Source organism: Corvus kubaryi, unplaced genomic scaffold, assembly GCF_017639235.1.
Source record: "Corvus kubaryi isolate FWS band 111438036 unplaced genomic scaffold, C.kubaryi_AGA036_p1.0 37385, whole genome shotgun sequence".
NCBI lineage: Eukaryota > Metazoa > Chordata > Aves > Passeriformes > Corvidae > Corvus > Corvus kubaryi.
Window position 1 is genome coordinate 28,728,130 of NW_024581127.1, and position 22,690 is coordinate 28,750,819.

At 38.6% G+C, this 22,690-nt stretch overlaps 1 protein-coding gene across 10 annotated transcripts in view; it reads left to right on the plus strand.

The window, feature by feature from the left end:
• Positions 1 to 16,416, plus strand: part of EFR3A (EFR3 homolog A) — a 76,468-nt gene extending 60,052 nt beyond the window's left edge. For 6 of the 10 annotated variants that reach the window (XM_042035899.1, XM_042035898.1, XM_042035901.1 and 3 more), the window contains 9 exons: positions 468 to 599; positions 1,084 to 1,151; positions 2,377 to 2,504; positions 4,529 to 4,564; positions 7,032 to 7,120; positions 10,316 to 10,364; positions 11,421 to 11,524; positions 12,131 to 12,180; positions 15,236 to 16,416. In XM_042035899.1, coding sequence (XP_041891833.1) covers positions 468 to 599; positions 1,084 to 1,151; positions 2,377 to 2,504; positions 4,529 to 4,564; positions 7,032 to 7,120; positions 10,316 to 10,364; positions 11,421 to 11,524; positions 12,131 to 12,180; positions 15,236 to 15,353 — 774 coding nt within the window. In that variant the 3' untranslated portion in view covers positions 15,354 to 16,416. Of the gene's footprint in view, positions 1 to 467; positions 600 to 1,083; positions 1,152 to 2,376; positions 2,505 to 4,528; positions 4,565 to 7,031; positions 7,121 to 10,315; positions 10,365 to 11,420; positions 11,525 to 12,130; positions 12,181 to 13,402 lie in introns of all 10 variants that reach the window. The other 4 variants (XM_042035894.1, XM_042035893.1, XM_042035896.1 and 1 more) reach the window with 4 other exon arrangements.
• Positions 16,417 to 22,690: the final 6,274 nt, after the last annotated feature.

Sequence of the window (22,690 nt, forward strand, 5' to 3'; positions counted from 1 at the left end):
TTCTACTAGAGCAAAAATAATGCAATCTGAATAAATATAGAAGTGCTAATATGCAGTAAATAATTCCCTTTATTGTGCTATATCTGTGGTTCACACTGGTGATCTTTATTATCAAACTGGTCTTTCTAAATTTCCTGAGAAAATGTTATGATCAACATGTGGTAAGGACAAGAAACTACCGGTCATTAACCTGTACTTCCTTTCTGAGAAACAGGATTTTGGGTTGGGTAAATTTATTTCTCTTCATAATGGTTGAATCTTTTAAGCTCTCTAACTTCAGATCAGTATATTCCTAATTCAGGAGTGAGCTAAAAGACGAGAGTTTTAAGATGAGAGATATCAAATGTTAAGTAATAGCAGATAAACATCACATGCCAGCTAGTGTTACCACATGATAAATGTGACTTCCATATATTCAGGACAGTCTGGTAACTTTGGAAAACATAATGCTACCCCTTATATTTCAGGACATTGCCATCATCAATGAGGATAATCTGCCAATGTTTAATCGTTGTGGTGTCATGGCATTGGTTGCAGCCTATCTAAACTTCCTGAGTCAGATGATTGCAGTTCCTGCCTTTTGTCAGCATGTCAGCAAGGTAACATGGTTAAATAATTCAGGTCATTTAGAACAGTACACATTCTACTGTAAAATCAGTAAATAACTTGTTTCAAGTAATTGCTTGTGGTGCTGGTCTCCTGTATTTGTGTCCACTGACATTGTTCTTGATCTTCAGTCTCTCATGGCATTACTGCTGACTCCTAAAATTATAAGCAAAATAGTCTTCTCTCAAGGTACAGCATTTTTATTTTGCTTATGGTACCATATATAATGGGCCAAAACCCCGTCTGGTATAAGACTTTACGGCCCAACTGTCTTTTGAAAAACAGAATTGACATGCACAAGACCATGAGAACCAGATTTTTAGTCTAAAGGGTGAGAGCCACAGTCTCTTTCCCTGGTTAAAAGAAATCCTAAATGTCTCATTTCTCCTGAGGTAGATGTTAGTGAAGGTTAGGTATTAAAGAAGACAACTATGGAACTACTCCATTTGTACTATTTGACTTGGGGGTTTTTTTCAGGTCATTGAAACCAGAAGTGTGGAAGCATCTTATTTTCTACCAGAAACAATTTTCAAAGACAAATGCGAGTAAGTAGATACAAAATGGAAATTAGTGGACCGTGAAGTCCCTATTTTCCTATTAAAAATCATACATCATTGAAAAATGTTACATATGTGAAAAAAACCCAGAGGTTTTATGGTGTTCTGGATAGGCAGAAGAAACCCAAGCATTAAAAGCATGTGCACTTACAGGAGAAAAAAGAGGGTTTCAGGCTTTTTTATTGTAGTCAGAGGCATTTATGCACAGCAGGGCCCTCAGTGTGCTAACAGAGCAAAATATATGTTCAATGAATCACAGAATGGGTGAGCCTGGTAGGGTTCTCTGGAGGTCATCTGGTCCAAGCCCCCTGCTTAAGCAGGGTCACGTAGAGCAGACTGTGCAGGACCACATCCAGATGCTTTGGAGTATCACCAAGGATGGAGACTCCACAACCTCTCTGGGTAACCTGTGCCAGTGCTTGGTCACCTTCACCTTCACACAAAAAAGTGTTCACTGATATTGAAACAGAACCTTCTGTGTTTCAGTTTGTGCCCGTTGCCTCTGGTTCTGTCACAGAGCAGCACTGAAAGGTGCCTGGCTCTGAGGCCTTTCCACCCTCCCTCCCTTAAGGGATATGTACACACTGATATGGTCCAGCTTCTCTCTCCGTGCTGAACTGGCCCAGCTCTTTCAGTCTTCACTGGAGAGATGCTCCAGCCCCGTAATCCACCTTAGTGACCCTGTGGTGGGCTCTTTAAAGTAAGTCCATGTCCTGGTGAGCCATCTCCTGACTCAGCACTCCGTTTGTGGTCTTACCAGAGCTGAATAAAGGGCAAGGATCTCCTCCCTCGACCTGCTGGCAGTGCTCCTCCTGATGCAGCCCAGGATACCCTCAGTCTATTTTTTCCACAAGGACACACTGCTGGCAAATGACAAATATTAGTACTAATTAATTAATTAGTATTAGTATTACTGTTTCTGTGCAGGGTTTTTTTTTTATTTAACAGAGATCATATTCTCTCAAGATGTAGCAGAACAGGTGAAGAACATATTTCAAGTAAACAAGAAGTGTTAAAGTAATCTAAAACACTGCAGAGGTTTTCAATGGACTAATTTTAGGTGTATATTAATTCCTAAAAAACTAACCAGGCTTTATTTCAATCAAATCGTTACCATTGACCCTTCTTGATTGCTCACAGACGTAGGAAAAGTATTTTACTTAACCAACAAGTATCTATTGGTAGACAGTAACTTCAATATATGTTTTGACAGTCTTCCAAAATCCTTAGAGAAGGATGAAACAGATTTATTTTTCCTGACGAACAAGATTGCAGAATCATTAGGAGGCAGTGGATACAGTGTGGAAAGATTGTCAGTCCCATATGTGCCCCAGGTAACAGGTAAGTGGTGATTAGTAGCTACACCACCTAATACCAGTTATTAAGGATGTTTTCCTGATGTGTTGTGTGCCAGTGAAATGTAATGTGACTGCTTGGCAACAAAACCTAATCAGATAATTTTGTCTTCTCAAGGTGTTTCTTTTTCTCCTCATTAGCTACTGTATTATTGCTAAGAAGTTTCAACTATCTGTCCTTTTAAGATTTCTTTTTTTTTCCTTAAACAATGGAAGTGAGGCAGAAAGTCCTAGAACCCACTTTGACTCTTTTTAATTAAGTCTTGGCTTTCAAAAGAATACCTGTGCTAACTTGGTCTAGAAAATGAAGAATATGGAAGTCAGCTTACATTATCCTTTTTATGTAAATGTTGGATGAAAGATATTCTGTCCTTTTGCCATGGTCATGTGCTGATTTATTTGCCTTAGTTAAATTCTTAATGAGCAGATGTTAATTTAAGCAAGAATGGGATGTTTTCCTCCATCAGATACCTATGCAAGCTTAGTGTCAAGTAACAGTGGAAATAAAGTGTTGCCTGAGGAAGGTTTGTGGGAGTTTGTGCTACACAGGCTGAGTGAATAATGTGAGAAGGACTAGCTAGTATGTGACATTCATGTGCTTTTGGCTTTTAATATATTTTCAACAGCCAATTGAGCAACTTACTGAACAAAATTGATTGAAGAATTTGTTTTCTTAACCATGTGTGTTTTGTGGCTGTATATAACAGGTTGCTATTGTAAGAGACTAGGGGACACCCCCGCCCAAAGCATGGCCTTTTTAAAGTACCTAGCAGAAAAATGTGATTTCTATGTTCTTTAGCTCACACATAGGAAGAACCAAAGTACATTTGAACAGTGAATGCCAGATGTGTTGTTCTTGCAGTCTGATTCAGAGACATTGCTGCCTGCTCTTGAATATCTCTTTTGGATAGTTGTGGGAGGAATTGAGTTCTCCAGACAGCAGGTGTGGTTTTGTCCCAAACACAAGCAGGCGCATTAAGTGATACGTTCCAGCACAGCCACAGTGTCTGTTTTCTGTTGCTGGTTGTCTTCTTCTAAAAAGGATAATGTTTCTATACTTACTTCTTCTAGCATCTAAAAAACCGGTTAATGTTATATTTTAGTATTGGCAGAAGAGGTGGGCAGCAAGTAAGGAAATGTTACAGGCTTTGAATTGAATGAGAATGGAGTGAGGAAGACAGCCTGCTTTGAAATTTATGTTGAGCTTCTCCTAGAAACTCAGATATATTTGTACCCAAATGACCTCGCTAAGGTTTTTGTGTATACTTTGCTAAAAATGCATTCCCACACAGGAAGAGATGCAAGTTCTGACATCAAGATTAATTGAGTTTAGCTGCAAGTGTGTGATTAACTGCCTCTGCAGGTGATGAGAAATTGCCATATTTAATCCTAAATCTTAACATATGTGAGTCAGATGGGCTCGGGGATTTTGTAATCTTTTTGTAAAGAGCAGCAACCAAAACTTGTTCCTTGACTGTTGCCATAGCTAGTTAAGTTCATTTATCTCTGATCCTGTGGAGTACTGAGCTTCCAAGGTTTTCATTTAACTAAATCAGGACTGAGTGAATATTGTAGAATTCCTAAGCTTTTCATTTTTTACTGCAATGAAATGTTGCATTTCTGCTATTAATGTTATAGTGTTGGAATGTAGTGTTTCAAAAGAGATCAATAATATTAGTAAAAAATGATCAATTTTTTATGTATTTCTGTGAAATCTAGGGTTGAACCTAAAAAGTCAGTAAATATTTCATCTTAATTATTTCTGTTATTTCCAAATATCAGTGACATAATGCTTAACAACGACTTACAGACATAACTTTGTTGTCCTATCTTTGTTTCATGTCTTTATACTTCTTAACAGTTTGAAAGACATTCATATCTGCAAATTTTTACTTGTCTCTTTCTTACTTGGGGGAGGGAGAAAACTAATAATTTAAATGACTTTCAATCATTTTTTGTCTATACATATATATATATATTTTTTTTTTAATTCAACTCTATTTCCATCAGGCAAAAAACCTCATAAATGCAAACACAAGTCAAAAGGTAAAAATGAGCTGTAGGTCAGCCTGCTCTCCTGCCTGTGGTGTGTCCCTATAGGATGTGCAGTCAAAAAATGCTTTTAGAAGGCCTAAAGACTTTTAGGCCAGAAATTGTGTTGTACTTAGTGGACTTAGTGGTTTGTTATGCTTTTTTTTTGTTTCTCTCCTTGACATGCCTGTAGCAATGTTAGCTGCTGTGAGGTTTGCTGTTGTGTTTACTCATGATTTGATGCTCTACAAAATGGTAGTTTCCTGTTTTGTTTTCCTGAGCAGGTAGTAGAGCTGTAGGTGTCATTTTTGTGATGGTGCTAATTACCTCTTTGAGTGACATTGCAAAACCCTGTAGAAAGTTGGAAGAAGCTCTCAGATGTTCAAAGAATTCATCTTAGTCACTGGCCATTCAGGATAATGACTGCACAAAGAATAGAGTCCCTCACCCAGGAAAAGAGGGACCTTAAAGGTCATCTAGTTCCAACCCCCTGCCATGGGCAAGGACACCTTCCACTAGAGCAGGTTGTTCCAAGCCCCATCCGACCTGGCCTTGAGCACTGCCAGGGATGGGGTGTCCACAGCTTCTCTGGGCGGCCTGTGCCAGTGCAACACCACCCTGACAGGAAAGAATTTCTTCCTAATATCTAATGCACATCTACCCCTTTTTAGTTTGAAGCCGCTGCCCCTTGTCAAAAGTGATGGATCCTGCCTCAGTCAATGAGGTGGCACAGAGAGCTGCTCCCACCGTCCCTGGGCAATGGGGCCAAGGCTTCTGGGACAGCCTTGGCAGGGGCTGGGGCAATGGATGTTGGGGCTGCATCACTGTCCTCAAGCCCTTGGGCTCCTTTATGCATGTGGATGAACATTGTATCTTGTAAGAGAAAAAAATGGAAATTCTCACCATTTTTTACCCACTTAATATGTTGAAATTAGAGATATATGCGCATATTTCACATGCAAGTATAGTGAGGCATCCATTAAAAAGATGAATTCTATCCAAAGTAGTCCCTAAAATGTATCTTCTGGTGTTTGAGTGTTAGTTACAGAGAGAGCAGCAAGATGGCAGCAGAGATGTGGTTTTCCTCCGGTGTTTTCTCTTGGGGGCTGAGGTGGTTTCCTCAGATTTGGAATGTGTTGAGTCATGTACCAGTGAGCCGTCAGGGATTAAAAATTCAGTAAATCCTTCAGAACGGTGCTTCAAATGCTCAGGGTCTCTGAGAACCTGGCAAATATTAGTAGGATTCAGGTGTTTTTCACTAATCTTGTTCTTTCACTGCCTCTTGATCTTAAAATGACATTTCATTTATGCGACTTCTGAAAGTTATTTCTTGGTTTTTAAAAGCTGAGCGTGTTCAGCTCTGCTGGAATGAATTCTGTTTGTTCATGCTCAATATTTGCACTGCAAAAGAACTTTGCTTTGCTAGAAGTGGTTTAAACAAAGGTTGCAGAAGAACCAGCATAAATTATCTTGTCAAGGGAGAGTTTTGCAGTCCTTCTCCTTTTTTTAGTATCAAGTGCCTGTAGGTGGTTCTAAATGTGCAGTGCAAGTCATCAAATAATAATAGCCAGGTCCAAATGGCTTGATCTTGGCTAAGACCTAAATTGTGACGTTGCAATTTATGGTTTTGTAAATGAGATACACAAATCAGGCCACTCAAGTCTCTGTTTGTCAGATCCTCATGACATCTTAAAATGTATTTTTACTGTTCATTAAAATCTTACGTTAATGTATTAAATGTCAAAAATGAGAAAATATTACTGGTGCATTGTCTTAGGACTGCAGTCATAGAAGAAAATTCCAACAACTGATGGATCATTTGATCATAATCTCCTTAGGCATTAATTAAATTGTACTTCTTTTAGTATCAGCACAGTTGGTCTTATTCTGACAACTTTTTAGGCCAGCTGGACCTGCTAAAATATTTGGAGGAAGTGAGAAATTGAGAATTTTTTTCACCCAGTAGATTCTTAGACTTGCTGAATATGGTACTTGTAGCAACAAGAATAAGGAAGGATAGTTGTTCATTTCCATTCAGAAATCTTTCTTCTGTCAATAAATCATCTTCCAAGAAACCCTTTTCTGTTTCAGACTTTCTTAAAATTAAGACCTTAATATTTTAATTTCACAAGCAAAAAAAATAAGTTCAGATTTTTGTAAAGGATGTTACAGCTATGTATCATCCTGTGCTATGTTACTTATTATGCATTTGAATAAGACCTCCGTTTTTAAAATTCTGGACTTTCAAGGGAAAGTTGAAAAGATCTGGAATGAGAGGAGGAAGGGACTATAAAAATGTTATCTTTCTTCATATTTAGTAATTTAGAGAAGTAACTGATCATTTTTCACAATTCAAATGATAAAATAAATGATCTTGGGTTAAACGGGCACATGGAAAAAAATCTGCATCTGATGGGTAGAAATTTGACTGATCATGTTTCAAGTGTTGTGCAAAAAGTGAGATAATTTGTTTTTGTGCTAGATGAGGACAGACTCTCCAGGAGGAAGAGTATTGTGGACACAGTATCTCTTCAGGTGGATATTCTGCCTGGCAACAACACAGAGGATAAGGTATGAAAATCACAGATTATTTTAAAGCAGTGGAAGGAGGGGAAATGCAAGTGAAGTTTTCCCAGGAGGTGGAATATCTGATTATTCTAGCAATGTTAAGTACTTCGGGGGTTGGATTTTTTTAAGTTGCGTGTTCGCAAAACTGTGTTGTCAAAGACACGCTGCTGATCTTATTGTATAAAAGAGTCAAGTATTTTGTCACTACAGTTTTTACAGATAGTACTGCAGAATATGGGGTTGAAATACATATATTTACATGCTGAACAACTGGCATTTTATGAGTAAATATTCTAAAATGTTTTCTTTGCCTTTTGAGAGATACAATAAATTTCAGCGTCTATATCCCTGTATCAGTTGAAGTATTTGAGAGACTTGTTCAACAACCTGGGACTGTAAGATACAAGCCTAGAGAGATAAAATCCTAGTGGGAGACCTGCAGTCTCTGAGTGGGACAGGTAAACACTAGGCAGGCTGTGTGCACCAGTGTCACTGTTCCCTTCCAGAAGAATTTAGCATGCAGCACTTAAAAGTCACAGGAAGGATAAAGCAGCAACAAAAAGTTCATATGTAGGGTACAGGCGCTGATGTTAATTATCCCTTAGGAAGACTGCATTATAATTAAAATTATCCCACATCATTTGACACTTCATTTGAAGTATTTCTTAAAATAAATTTCTACTTCTACTGAATCTTTTTCAAGGTTCTGCTGATTTTTATTAACTAGATTTCTGCTGGCTGCAATGGAGATTAGCTGTTGAAATTGAGGTGTTTGTACCTCAGATGAGGTACAGATGATTCTTTTGGCATCTTCATGCACAAACTGCCTGGAGACATGAAGCAAAATGTGCGGACTTAGTCAAGCTGAGTGTTAGTTAAAAATTCAGTATTAAGCTTTAGCAAAGGAGCATGCTTCAGTGTAGACAGGAGTGATGTGTTTTGCATTATTATTACTATTACTATTATTATTCCTTTCTGCTTTGTGCTGATGATACCTCAGATGATCTTTCGTGTTCAGTTTTTGCTTTTTGCTTTAGCAAGGATACAGATAAAAGTTCAGGAGAAGGAATAAAAAGGTGTTTGAAACATAAGTGAGACAATCGGACCTCTACCTTTCTGAAGCAATTAAATGGTCCCCACAGGATTGGGGCTGTTTAACATTAGTATTCTTTTTTAAAACCATGCATTTTAAAATCATGGAATTGAACAACTCTCTTGAAACTAGAATTAAATGAGAGAAGTTTCCATTTCAGATTTCAGGTTATGCTGATGTTATGTCAAGCATTGATACACAGACCTCTTTGAAGTGGATGTAGTGGTTGTAGATAAAGTCTTTTTATGGGTTCTCAGCTTAATGTGGTCCAGTGTCTTGGATAATGAATTACTTTTTGTCTCTTAAAAACAAGAATTTTATTAAACAGAAACACAGGAGCTAAATATTCCTCCTTTACTTGCTTTATGAGGTTTGTTTACAAGGCAAAGCAGAAAACAGTATTTTCCAGTTAGCTGACTGTACCTTCATACCTATGAATGAAATCTGGTTTTCTTGCTGTGTAGATTAGTAAATATAACAATATATAATAGTCAGCAGAGCTAAACTGCAAAAAAAGGAGCATAAAGCTTTATGATTGGGAGGATTACCTACTTAATGGAAGTTTCAGGATTAATGATGTGTGGTATAATTTCTGCACTGAGGTAGAAGACTGTTTATCCATAAAATAGCTGTTATTGTATACAATATAAATGCAATTCTTCTGTCAGTGGACTCAGAGTTTTTTGTGGTGCCAAGTCTGTTGGTGAATCCTGTTCAGGAAGGTGGGTTTTTCTATAATTATCTCCATTTATAAGGTGAAAGCACTTGTAAATGCAGGTAGTGCTTCTGTGATATTAATAACCAAGTATAATGCTGGGTAATATCAGCAGCTAATGTGGATGTTAACTAGAACTATGAAAGGCAGCCATAAACAACTACATTTATCAAATGTGAATTGTACAAACGGTGATTTCACCTTGATACTCTTGAATACTCTTGATCTGTACCCATATCTACGAATATTTGACAAAAAAAGTGTTTCATTGTTTATTTATTAATTTGTATTTATTCAGAGGTAGAGAATACGTGCTTATGAAGTAAAGCCTGTTAGAAAAGCATGCATTTGCAGCTCATGAAATAACACTCATGTAAAAAGGAAACAGCTACTTTCTTATCCCTTAACAGTAGTTCAAGCCAATGAATTAAAAAATGGAAAGAATTCAGAATCTTCTGAACTGGATGAAGGAATTTTTTGCTACCTTATCTCTTATCTTAAATCACATTGGACCATTGTAAACAGTGTTTATTAGGAAAAATAAAAGTGCTGCCTGTTTACATGTTGGAAGGATTGAAGTGAGGAAGTTCAAGCCAAGAAACCGTGTTATGTTCAGGTGAACACTGTTCTGCCATCCAAGCATTCTCCCCTAATGCCATGAAAGTGGCTTCACTGTAAATATATTTACTAGTATAGAAACTAGGTCTGTAATGAATTGAAACACTTTGGTCATTTTGCATCCCCAAGCAATTCCTGGTGAAGTACATCTGCAGCAGCAAATGGATATTCATATCATTAGATGCACAAATTTTGTCAGTGCATTAGACATAGCTTGTTATGAAGAGCCCTTTTAACTCCAGTGTTTATGATGTAAGCACCAAATTATTTGGAGCCATAATAGTACAAAGTTAGCCTAAAGCAGTAACCATTTTCCACTCTGCACTCCACTATCATCTCTTATTTTAGCATCACATAGCTGGAAACTCAGCTACTCTAAGGAAGCAGGTGCTGTTATTGGCAGCAGCTGTCTAAGAACCAGCACGGAGATTTTCCAGTATAGGAACACTACAGCTTATTCCTGACCTAAAGGAGTGTTCTGCCAAAATCCAAATCCGTTTATAAAGTATTGTTGCCGTAGATCATCTTGACTAGAATTTAGAAAGTTTTCCTTGATCTCATTAGTTAAAAATTTCCTCACTAATTTCAGTGACTTAAAAATGTTAATTAGTGATCTGTTGATTATCACAGAAAATCCAAATAAAGTTATTAGAGATTTGTAAGGCAGAAAAGTTCTGGCTGCTTTGGCCTTCTGTGTTTATAACATTCCTTATTTTTTAGAAGCTTATATGTTAAATGTGATGATTAAGGAGTTTTTTTTCGTTGTGTTTAGGTTGATAATACTGAAGAAATCACCTTTGAAGCTTTGAAGAAAGCCATTGGTAAGATTTATTACAGTTGTGTTTGTGCAGCATAGTTCTCGATTACTATGGAATTGCTGAATAAAAAGGAGAGAGGCCAGAATAACATAAAATTTTACTTTTGTTTCTTTTCAGCTAGTAAATTTATTTAAAACTCCAGTTATTTATTTCTGAATCTCTGAAATTATATCTTGATGTAATGTTAGTGAATTCATTTTCTGAAGTTAATGGGACTGAATGAAAAGCATCTGGAAATGCCTGTCATCTATTACATTTGCCTTATAGACAAAGCTATAAATGTGAGATATTCAAGTTACATTGAGTGATTATTTATGAAGTAACTTGAGTATTTTTTATGCATGAAGATTTTCAGGTCTTCAGGGCATTCAAAAAATAGGTTGTAAATTACACATCGTGGACTTTAAAGCGCTAAGATTTTTTAAAAGAATATTTTTCTGACAAGTGACCTGGCTGCAAGAACACAGAATTATCCAGATTCCTTATTTCATATTACTTTAAGTAATTGCTAATTAATGCTGTGCAGTCCACCAAAATCCTGTTTAAAATATGGAATAACATTGATGTTTTAAACAGTAGGCACATTCTAAACAGCAATTTGATCTGACAGTCTTCCAAGTGTGCCTAATCCCTGAGGTACTTAAATTCATTAGATGCTGGAAAGTTCCAACTGCTTGTACATTCAGTCTGCCTGTGGAGGTTGAACTGGCTTTTCCCAAATTCTGATAGAAAACTCTGGCCACCTGTGAGTATGATACTGGGAGGGAAGCTGAACCTGTGTGCAGTAAGTGAGAAGTGCAGGCAATAAAGCAAAAGGGAGCCTGGATGTTACTCATATTTAAAGACTTAGTAAGAAAGGGAGGATATTGGGTCCTCAAACCATTTCCCTGAAATTTTATCTGCATTTTGCTTTAGGACCAATGCCAGATGAGATTTCACTTGAGAATGGTTGCATCACTTCAAGCACAGTCCTTGTTCGCTTCTGCAGTGCACATCTGCCTTATACTTCATAGGCAAAGATTACATTTGTCTTTATTTGTTTTTCATTATTCTTTTAAGATAACAATGGACTTGAAGAACAGGAAAAGGAAAAAAGGCGTCTTGTGATTGAAAAATTCCAAAAAGCACCGTTTGAAGAAATCGCAGCTCAGTGTGAAACCAAAGTGAGTTTCTGCAAAATGTTAGCACTGAGGTTATCTGTGTAGGTATTAGTGGGCATGTGCTGACTGAAGGTGATTTGTTATGTCACTGCTGCTGTTACTTCTTTAGAAGTTCAGTTCTTTGTTTTGTCTCCACTGCTGTCAGTGTTGGGAGATCCCAGTAATTAGAAGTGTGTTTTTGTTTGTTCCTAGACCATTTGGAAGGTAATGGGTAACTTGTACATTCTTCACCTTAGTATTTTCCTTGCTATCTATGAAATCCAGGTTCACAGTCCATTCCTATTTTATTCTGGGATAACTGGAGCAGTATTTAACCCACTGTATGTTTTAAACAACTAAATGTATTTCATGTTTGTTGAACTCCTGTCTGCACCAGCAGAATTTGCTATATAATTCCTGGCACTCCAGGACAGGCTCACACAATCTCAAATGCATCTTTAATGCTCCGTATCCTTGCAGCAGTGAGAAAACAAATTGAGAAGAAATGTGGCCTAGATTTACATGTGGCAGTGTGGAACGCACACACCGGAGTATGGCCTGGCACACCCATTGTAGCTCAGTTCAATATCTAGGAGTTGATAATTCAATTTTAATTTTTTTTTTGCCTAGGCAAACTTGCTTCATGATAGACTGGCACAGATACTGGAACTCACCATCCGGTAAGGCTTTATGCAAGAAAAATATTGTGACTGAAGAATGATTTATAAAGCAATTGTGGCTATTTTCAGATGGTTATGTCATAGTGATCTCAAACACATGTAATAGGGAGAAAATAATTACCTTAACTGAGTGCTGTGTTTTAACCCTGATAGGTGTTTCAGCCTTATGTAGCCACTGGCTTAAGCCTCCTCAGAGGGATGAGGAAGAGAATTGGAAGGGTAAAAGTGAGAAAAACCATAGGTTGAGATAAGAACAGTTCAATAGGTAAAGCACAAGTCACATATGCTCTCAAAGCAAAATAGGAGATTCACTCACTTCCCATGGGCAGGCAGGTGTTCTGCCATTTCCAGGAAAGCAGGGCTCTTTTCGAAGGCAAATACCATCACTCTGAATGCCCTTTTTTTTCCTACTTCTTTCCTTGAAGCTGTTACTGCTGAGCATGACACCATATGATAGGGGGTATCCCATGGGTCCGCTGGGGTCAGCTGTCCCATCTGTGTCCCCTCCCAACTTCTTGTCCACCTCCAGCCTACACACTGGCACGGCAGTGTGAGGAGCAGAAAAGACCTTGACATGCTGTAAGCTCTGCTCAGCAGTAACAGAGACATCCCTGTGTTATCAGCACTGTTTCCAGCACGAATCCAAAATACAGCCCTATACTAGCTACCGTAAAAAAAAAAAATTATCCAGGCCAAAACCATCACACTGAAAAAGAGTACTTTTCATCACTTTGATTTTCTTACTACTTTGAATCTTCCTGATAGTGGAGAATATCCAGAAACCATGTCCTTGTGTCTTACAGTATCTCTGTGTCTATCAGTAGTATTGCAGGATGTTCTTGTTTTCCCATTGCTGCATCTGGTTGAGAAAGTAATCAGATACTGAGTACCCCAAGTAGTACATGATGTTATTGTAGAGAGTTGTGCACATCATTATGCAGGATAAATAGTATTTATTAGCAGTAAGATGCATTTGGATAGTTCTGTAACATCAATGAAATTGATGATATAGACAAGAATATAAAAATCCTCAGGGCATAATAATTTCATTAGGATTTCAGGACTAGGATAAAATGCTGTTGGTATTTTATTATTTATGGTATACTATATATATATATGGGGGGTTAGTTTACTCTTGTTTCTCAACTATTAGTATGTAAAGTTATAAAAAAGCAATCCATGTAACTATAAATTCTGTATATTGGTTGTGCTTCTCACACAGTCCTCCGCCTAGCCCCTCAGGAACGATGACCATTACTGCTGGACATGCTCATTACCATTCTGTTCCAGTCTATGAGATGAAGTTTCCAGATCTTTGTGTGTATTAAGTGTCTTCTGAAGTCTGCTGGACATTATTTAGAGTAGAGTACAATAGAAAGAACAAGATGAGTTTTCAAATTTTATTGTTTGTTGTATCTAACTTTAATACAATGATGGAGATGAGCCAAATACAGATTACTTTAGCCAAATTCATGAAACTGTCTTGAATTGCTTTATTCTGTACTAGATTTTAAGTTAGGTTTTTCACAGATCATGTTTCTTCATTTTCATATTTGAGTACCTGTAAAACTCAGATTTAAATCTTGTCTTGCCATATAGGTAAATATTTCAGTTACTCTAGGAATTTGTATTGCTTCAAATTCCTTTAATTTGAGATATTGTAACTGAAAAACCTATTAAAACTTTTTTGTGTTTTGGTTTGGATTTGTTTTTTGGTTGGTTGGTTTTTGGTTTTTTGTTTGTTTTTTTTTACTCCTCTCCACCTCAATTCTACCACCTCAATTCTATGTTGAACTAGAATGCTTTTGACTTGCTTCATCTCATTCCATGTAACCAGTGGAGCACCACCTGAGCTCCCTCTTGTTCATGCGGTCATAGCTACTCAGCTTGTTTGGTTTGGAACATCTGGAAAGAACCCAGTACCTTACATGTGTTCAAATACAGTGAATGAATTAATGGACACTTGTTAAGTATATTTTGATGCATCACATAACATGCTTTTTAGATAGATACATCCAGTATATGTCCTGTGTCTCTTGCGAAAAGTTAAATTTAATCTTTGCATAAGAGAGGAGAAATCTCCTCTTGAAGCACGGAATTGTGCAATATATTTCATGTCTTAAGATGTATGGTTTACAGACTGTACTTTTGAAAACACTGTAGTATTTTACTGTCTGCTTTAGTATAAATACAGGAGAGATATATTTAGTATAGCAGAAAATATACTGAGGGCATTTTAATCATAAATACTGAAACTATATTCTATGAGACATTTCTCTGTAGTTTATAACAGCTTTTTAGTGATATTTTAGAAATTGAAAGAAAACTCAATGAAACCATTTAAAGATCAAGAATTTATTACCTATATTTTCAAGCAAAAGCATTTTGAGGGATGCATCTCTGTGTTTGTTTTTGTTTCATTTCTCAAACCTTTAAGGTAACTTTCATAGGTTTATGTATCTGAGCATATACTAATCAAATGTAAATAAAGTAAAACTGACAGAGTAAATCACAGACATTTGATGATAATTGTCAAGGCTCTCTTTATGACTCACTGAATTCTGCAGGCAAAAAAAGAAAACCAGCATTCATTGATGCCATGAATAATAACTTTGAAGTCCCTTAGTCTATCTGAATCTGTCTGGGGCAGCATAGACATGAATGAATGCTCTCAAATATCTGTAGTAAATGTAGACATTTAATTTAGTGGTTTGGATGAACAAAGTAACCTAACTTCAGTTAGCCCTGCTTAGAGCGGGAGCTTGGTTTAGATGACTTTCAGAAGTCCCAACCTAAATTAATCTTTGATTGCATAACTCAAGATCTGAAGGGTAATTAGCCCTGCTAATTTGCTGACTGGAGCATTTGCAAACCCACTGTATAAAGGATTTTAAGTTTTTTGAACTGTAGTTCAGTATTCTACTGGACTACATTTAGAAGCCTGATGTGGCATGACATCAGAGAAGTATCAGCTACTTAAACCTATGAGATGACATGCTGAGACTTTCAGAAGGCATTCACAAAGCTCAAAAGGTAATTGAGACCTTCTTTTCAGTTTAACAGTGCAATCACAGCTGTTAGTGGATGACGAAACAGCCCCTTATCTACAGCATTCCGTTGTGATTTTTACTGCTGCAGCGTATCAGCCTGATCAGACCACAGTCTACACATAAATAGGACTCTAGCTTTTAGTTTTCACTTTTTTTTTCTTTTTTTTTAAGGTAAGACTAATAGTTTTTTGGCCTATATAAAGAGTGTAATTTTTTAAAAAGTAAATCCAACATAGGGATACAATGTAAAACACCTACCCACTCTGTCATTTTTTTAAGAATATCACTCAGCACTTTTGTACAAGAAGAAAATAAGGAGTCTAAGTAATAAAGAATGTACTTCTGTTTGCACTTGTGCAGTATGGAGACTGTGCTGTAAATACAGGATTGTTTCTGTGATTGAATTCTCTTGCATGAATGCTGCATGTGAAAAAACTAGATTCAGCATTTCATCTTCTGTTCTGTTAATGAAGTATTTTTCCTTTATGGTGATGGTAGGTTTCCATGTTTCCAGTGCTCAGTTTGGGAAATGCAGGTGTTGTGCAGGTGTAGTGCAGGGAGTGAAGAGTTTGTAACACTGTGTTCACGTGTTGTTTAATTTCTTCCTTTATGGAAATTCAGGGAGTCTGTAAGTTGATAATTGGTTCACTCTGGCCTTTCTAGACATGTGGGAGATGGGAGTGACTGTAAAATGTATTGTTTTGGTAGCTATCATTACATGAGCTAATGAATGAAACCAAAAGAATTAAGAATGCTGTTTGCTGTACAGTACAAAGCTGCTTTGTTTCACTTCTCTTTACATCCTTTAGACAAGCTGCAGAACTTAAAAGCTCCTTATGCAAAGTGGCCCTGCATTATCTGCAGCACATTGAGCACTGTCATAATGGTTATAATTGGTACCAAGTTTAAATGTATTCCAGCTGTTTCTTGGGGTTCTCTTTCCTATTATGTCATTTTGAAAAATAATATAGCTTTTGGTAGTGGTTCACTTTAAGATAAATTAAATCCATGGTAATTTTAAAAGGTAGAAATAGCCTGTTGTCCAAAATCAGAGTAGGGCTAATTTGTCTGTTGTTCCAATGGTCATATATTCTGTACTGTACGTAATGAACCAGTTTCAGTAAATGTAAGAACACACTGTGCAATCTATATTTAAGCAATAAAATTAACCAAAATTTAAAATCAATGTTTTCTAAGGTGTCAGTTAATTTTTACTGCTCACAATTTAGATGTCAATTACTAATTTTTTAGCATTTAAAATAGCCCTCAGTTTACACACCCATTTTGTTCTGCAGATATTACAGCATTGCATCGTTATTAAACTACTGCATTTATTTACTATTAAACCTGGACAGACTTGGAAAGTGGGGCTGTGGGAATCTCATGAGGTTCAACAAGGCCAGTTGTGAGGTCCTGCACTGGGGTCAGGGCAATCCCAAGCACAAACACAGGCTGGGAGAAAGAAGAATGAGATTGACAGCAGCCCTGGGAAGGACTTGGGGGTGTTGGTGGGTGAGAAGCTCAGCCTGACCCAGCAGTGTTCTCTGGCAGCCCAGAAACTAAACGTGTCCTTCACTGCACCCAAAGCTGCGTGGGCAGCAGATGAGGGAGGGGGTTGTCCTCCTCTACTCTGCCATTGTGAGGGAGGGGGTTGTCCCCCTCTACCGCCACCTGGGGTACTGGATCCAGCTCTGGAGCCCCCAAAACAAGAAAGAAGTTGACTTGTCCAGAGGAGGTCACAAAGTTTATCAAGGAGCTGGAGCATCTCTGCTATGGAGACAGGCTGAGTTGGGGCTGTTCATCCTGGAGGAACATGATTTTCCCTTGTCTCTGGGGAGACCTTATAGCACTTTGTAGTACCTAAAGGGGATTCAGGAGAGCTGAAGAGGGACTTTGGACAAGGGCATGTGATAGGACAAGGGCATGTGATCAGACAAGGACAAATGGCTTCAAACTGAAATAGCAGGTTTAGGTTAGATATTAGGAAGAAATTTCCTGTGAAGGTGGTGAGGCACTGAAACAGGCTGTCCAGAGAAGCTGTGGATGCCCCATCCCTGGAAGTGTTTATGGCCAGGTTGGAAGGGGCTTTGAGCAGCCTGGTCTAATGAAAAGTGTCCCTGCCCATGGGACAGGCAAAGAATTCAGTGCTTAAAAAGTTAAAATACTGAAATATTTTTAGATTAGTAGTTATTAAATTAGTTGTTTGCTTTTGGGTAACAGCTAGGTGTTGGCTATCTGTGCCCCAAATCTATGAAAAATATAGTGTAAAGTGACTATGAGAATGAGAGAAGAAAGAAAAAAGCTATGCTAAATGTTTCTTTTTGATCATCTTGTCATTTTTTTTAATATTTTAGCTCTGCTCTCTGATTACAAATAAAAAGCTAATCATAACTAGATTATTTAATACTTCTCTTTATCAACACAATTCATTTGGTGGTAATTAGGGCACAACTTGGGCATTAAATTCTTCCTGAAATAAGAGATACTTGGAAAAAAAGCCCAAAGGAATTAATGACAACATTGCCTGAATAACAGCATATTTATTTTGTTATTTCTCTTTTACCTGATTGATCAAATGATCCGTCCCCATCTCTGCAGTCAGAAAATTCAGCATTATTGAGTGAATGTTCGCATAATCGTGAAGGTAGTAATAATTAGCAGAAAGGAAGGGGGGTTTATTTTAAGGTGCAGTGTTCAGAGCAGCAGCACTGCTCTTTGAGAGATGAGCTGGTGTTACTGTTACTCTGCAGTGCACTCACCTGTTTACAGGCCATTTTTCCCCATTTCAGCTCATTATCTATCTCACTTTCTCATTGCAATATTTACTTATAAATGCTGTGAAATGTAAAATAACTTTTCATCCCTATAATAAAAGGCTGATAAAAGTTGCAGTGTAATGCAAATCTCATCCTCAGCATAAGACAAAAATGGGCATTTTGCAGTTTTAGCATTTTGCTTCAGTACTGAGATGTCCTTTTTCTGTACAGCATAAGGGGGGAGTTAATTAAAATCTTGTCTGCAAATAGAACTTCTTGCATCACTTAGCTGACCTCTCTGCTTTCCCTTAACAAATGTCTTTTTGTTCTGTTGGTTTTTTTCAGTAGTGCTGATGGTTTAGCCACTGGGATCCAGAGGGATTCACGTGACTAAACACTTTTGGGGTTTATTTTGGGAGTTTGTGTGGGGGGATTTTTTTGTTTGTTTGCACTTGGGGGATGGTGATGTTTGGTTTTTTGTTTGTTTAGGGTTTTGTGGGGGTTTTTTTTTGCACTGTACTAATCCTTTGCACTTTTAATGTAGAAAAAATGCTGAAGGGGGGAATATCACCAGCCAGAAGTTTATAGAATATAAACTGCTCTTCCAAGAACATTCACAGGCATTTTCACCTCCTGTTCTCACACCGTTCACTTTGCACAGGGTCAGATGCTGGGGTTTAGTGAGTGCTGCAGGATCTGGAAGAATACAGGTGGCATCTCTGCATCCAGCGTGAGGATACAGTCATTGGTCTGTAAGGAATACTTTGGTGACAAAGTTCAGCCCTGTAGAACAAGATGATGGAGAAGAAATCCAGACCTTTCAGTGCAGCTGAATCACTGGGAAGTTTGTAGCAACATTTTTTGTTCTAGGAAATGTTGGTGAGTCATAGAATCATAGAATGGGTTTGGTTGGAAGGGATCTTTAAAGGTTTGTCATGGCCTGATATTACTCCTCTCTCCCTTCAAGTCTGTTTTAAAGCCTGTCAGTCAGCCCTGATACCTCATGAGCAAAGACCCTCTTGCCCCTGTGAGAGATATGGATCCCATCTGATGCAGACAGGTCTGGTGTTGTGCTGATCATCCCATTATGAAAAAAACCCCAAATTCTGGCTGTGACACCAGGCATGGAGACAGCTACTGATGTGTTCCTGAAAGGATAGGGGAAAAAAAGACCTGTGCTTCACATTTCCTGATCAGCTATTCCAAGGTGCTGAAGTCTCTTTTGATCACCCTTGGACTGCACGTTGTGATTTCATTGTCCCTACATGGAAGAGCAATAACGAGTAGCAGTCTGAGGGCTGTACCAGGCTGGGAAGTTTCCTGGTCATGTCCTTAACTTGTGCCCCAGGGAGGCAAGAGGCTTCTCTAAGAGGAGGGTCTGTCCAGCACTTTGGATCTTCTGTTGCCTTCAGAAGGGAGTCACATGCTGCTATAGACAGGAATGAAGGAAGGAACTCATTTTCATGTAATTACTTTAGCTTTTCTTCTGTGTGTTGCCTGCTAAGCTCAGTAAAGAATGTCTGCAAAAGGAGTTGGAGTAGTTGCATGCTGATTTAATTAAAAACCTGAAATATTTGGCCACCATCGGTAAGATCCAGTCTGAACCAAGTGCACAGTTAACAAAAATCAGTCTGATCATAACAGGTTTTACATAGAAATCAAGTGAAATTATACAGAATACTGCCAAATAATGATTTACGGTAATATCTGACCTAGATAGATGGTCCATAGTGCTGACTTCCCTACAGTAAGGAGTTAGTACAGCCTAACACCTAATCCTAGTCTATGATTATGTCATTTGTGTACTGGAGAGTGTGAGGCAGCCTGTGGAGGATAAGGAGGCAGGTACTCAGTGGCTGACTGCTGACATGCCCCTTCCCCAACCCTGGGGGTGGGTGGTTATCTGCCCTCCTGTCCCCCAGTTCCAGAGTTCCCGATGGGATGCTGTGTCTCTCTCTTGGCTCTTCGGAATCCGCTCCGCAGGGCACGTTCTTCCTCACTGCTCTCCTCGGAGCTGGAACCCCCTGTGCCTATTTCTGTGCCTGTTGGAGGCCTTTCAGCAGGGTCACCTTGGCAGGAGACCTCCTCTCGGCACTCCTGCCCGTGGGGAAGCTTCAGGCTCTCGTTGAAGAAGGCAGAAGCCATGCACTTGGCAGCAGCCTCGCTGCAGGCACAGAGGAGCTTCTCACATGTGCTCCAGCCAATGCCTGAAAGAGAAGTTTCACAATTAATGTTTGATTAATTTCAAAATTCATGTTTGTTAAAATCAGTTAATGTGTAATTTGCCACAAGTAGATGAGCTTTTGAAAATAAAATTTTCAAGTCTGCCGTCAATTTTAGTTTCCAAAGTCACCATTAATTACCTAAACAAAAGCCTTACACCAAGGTGGTGGGCAGTGGAAGGTTCTTCTGGCTTTAGTTGAATTTGTGAATGTAAAGACACAAGTAGCTGACTTCTGTCTGCAATTATAAAATGTCTGTAATTTTCTCAGCCTGACCCGGTCACATCATACACAGCGGTGTAGTAACCTTTGTCTCAACTAGGGAAAAAGCTCAAGTTTATAGTAAACATTGCTAATTTTTTGTAAGCTAAATATTTCTGTCTCCATACTCAGCTCTAGCAGCTCTGTCATAGTGTCATTGAGTTTATCATGCTGATACACTGTCATCAGGACATGAGAGTTTCCTCTAACACAAACTTACATTTTGGCATGTGATCAAAACATACAACTTCAGACCTCAAATTTCTTTCTGCATGACATCCAAGTTTCTTAACTTGCTCCATACAGCAGCGATGAGAGAAGCAGCATCTGAAATACGCAGTAGAAGCAAATGGAAAATAGTCACTCTTCCTGAATACCAGAGTGCTCACAATTATTTGTCATCTAGTCCAATTTTTCATGGGTAGGCAGTTTTATTTGTGTGTGAGTGCAGGAAAAAGGTGTTTGCTATACTTAGACCTGATGTGCCCCAGCTGTTATAACCTTCCACAGAGGAAGAGATTTTTAGCTATAAATACAAGGCTCTCAGAGCTTTTGTTTTGTGGAATTCTCTACATTGCCCCTCATTGTCAGCCATGCTGGCTCTTGGCTGCAACTCTGACAGGACTTTGCTCCAGCTCTGCTCCCTTCTGAAGGACAGTTTGCCCTGAGTGGATGTTAATTCTTCTCTTCATAAATCACTTTTCAAACCACCTCGTAGCCAAGTTTCACAGTGACCCTTATCCATTTGATGTACTCCTCCTCCTGCTCTGCTTACCTCCCATCATTCTCCTTTCTCATTTTAACTGAGTTAGTAAGTCCTCTCCAAAACATTGATGCAACAATAGAATGTGATTTAGTCACATTAGATTATTTCATGTTTTATTTAAGTGGATTTTTTCCCCAAAATGTGACCTGACTACTGATACATAGTTATACAATGCCCAAAAATGATATACTGATCTTTCTTGGTCCATGGGCACCCCAATAACACCCACAGTTAATGGCACATACAGAGGAGCCCACACCTGTCCAGTGCATCGGTGGGATGACCTCTTCCCTCTTGGCCACAATAGCAACCATAAGACTCAAATTCCTCTGGGCATCTCTCAGTTAAACAAAACAGCATTTCTCCAAGCTGGGGCAGCTCCCTCTTCACTCTTCCACGTCCTCTCTCTTGCAGAAAGGTCAGTCGCTCGCACACTACAAAGCGAAGCTGTTATTTGATACATCATGTTTTCATTGGTTGAGGGTTCTCTTGTGAAGATAGAAATGTTTCCAGAGCTATCAGAAACTTTGAAAGACAACATTTTACCATCTCTAAATTACAACTTCAGTCCATGAATTATGGCTCTTAGAATACTGCTGACTGAGCAAGACAACAGAAGGGCAAGGCAATACTTAAAAGGGAGAGAAATCCCTATGAAGATAGAACATACAAGTCAAATTGGATTGCAATGAGAATACTTCGCAGTCCTTTGTAATCTTTCATAGCTAATTTTTCTTTTTTTTTTTAATATTTAAACCCAGCTGAGTATTCAGTGGTTTCTGTCTTGGTAATTCAGAAAATACAGTCCTAACCTCTTGTGCTTCCACAGTGGTAGCTGGGCAGTGACCATGTTTTGCTGGAGGAAACAGTATTTTTTGTGTTTTCATTTGAAATACAGTCCATTTTGAGCTTGGTGCCCTTAGACCAAATGCAGGAGTGATCTGTTAATAGTAATAGCTGTTGTGCTGCTGAGGTTTTGGCATCACTAATGTCCCTGTGGCTCCCCCACTCAGGAAGAACTGGTATTGTGGGAATTATTCATAAGATTTGAAAGAACACAGTGTTCCAGATGAGGAAAAGGGGGGCCTCTTCTGGAACTTTGCCAGGGAACGGATGGAAGGGGCTGATGGTTGGATTGCAGGAGAAGGAAGGAGGGCTTCTGTTCAGTCTGCATCCTCCTTTCTCCTTCGAGTAATCCCATCTTCCCCTCTGCAGCTCTAGACTGATTCCCTGCTTCTGCCAGGGTCAGTCCTGGATCACTGTCTCCAACAGGAAATTCGCACATGTGCCTGCTTGGGTCTTGACTCATTCATGTTAATTCACAGAATGAACCACAGGCTCATGCATTTATCTGTGCTCTCTGAAAGCTGGTAGTTTAAAATCAAATTTTCCAGTTTGGTGAGAGGTGGGGTTGATTCTTCATGTCTGTTCTTTTCCAGTTCCAGGGCTGCTTCT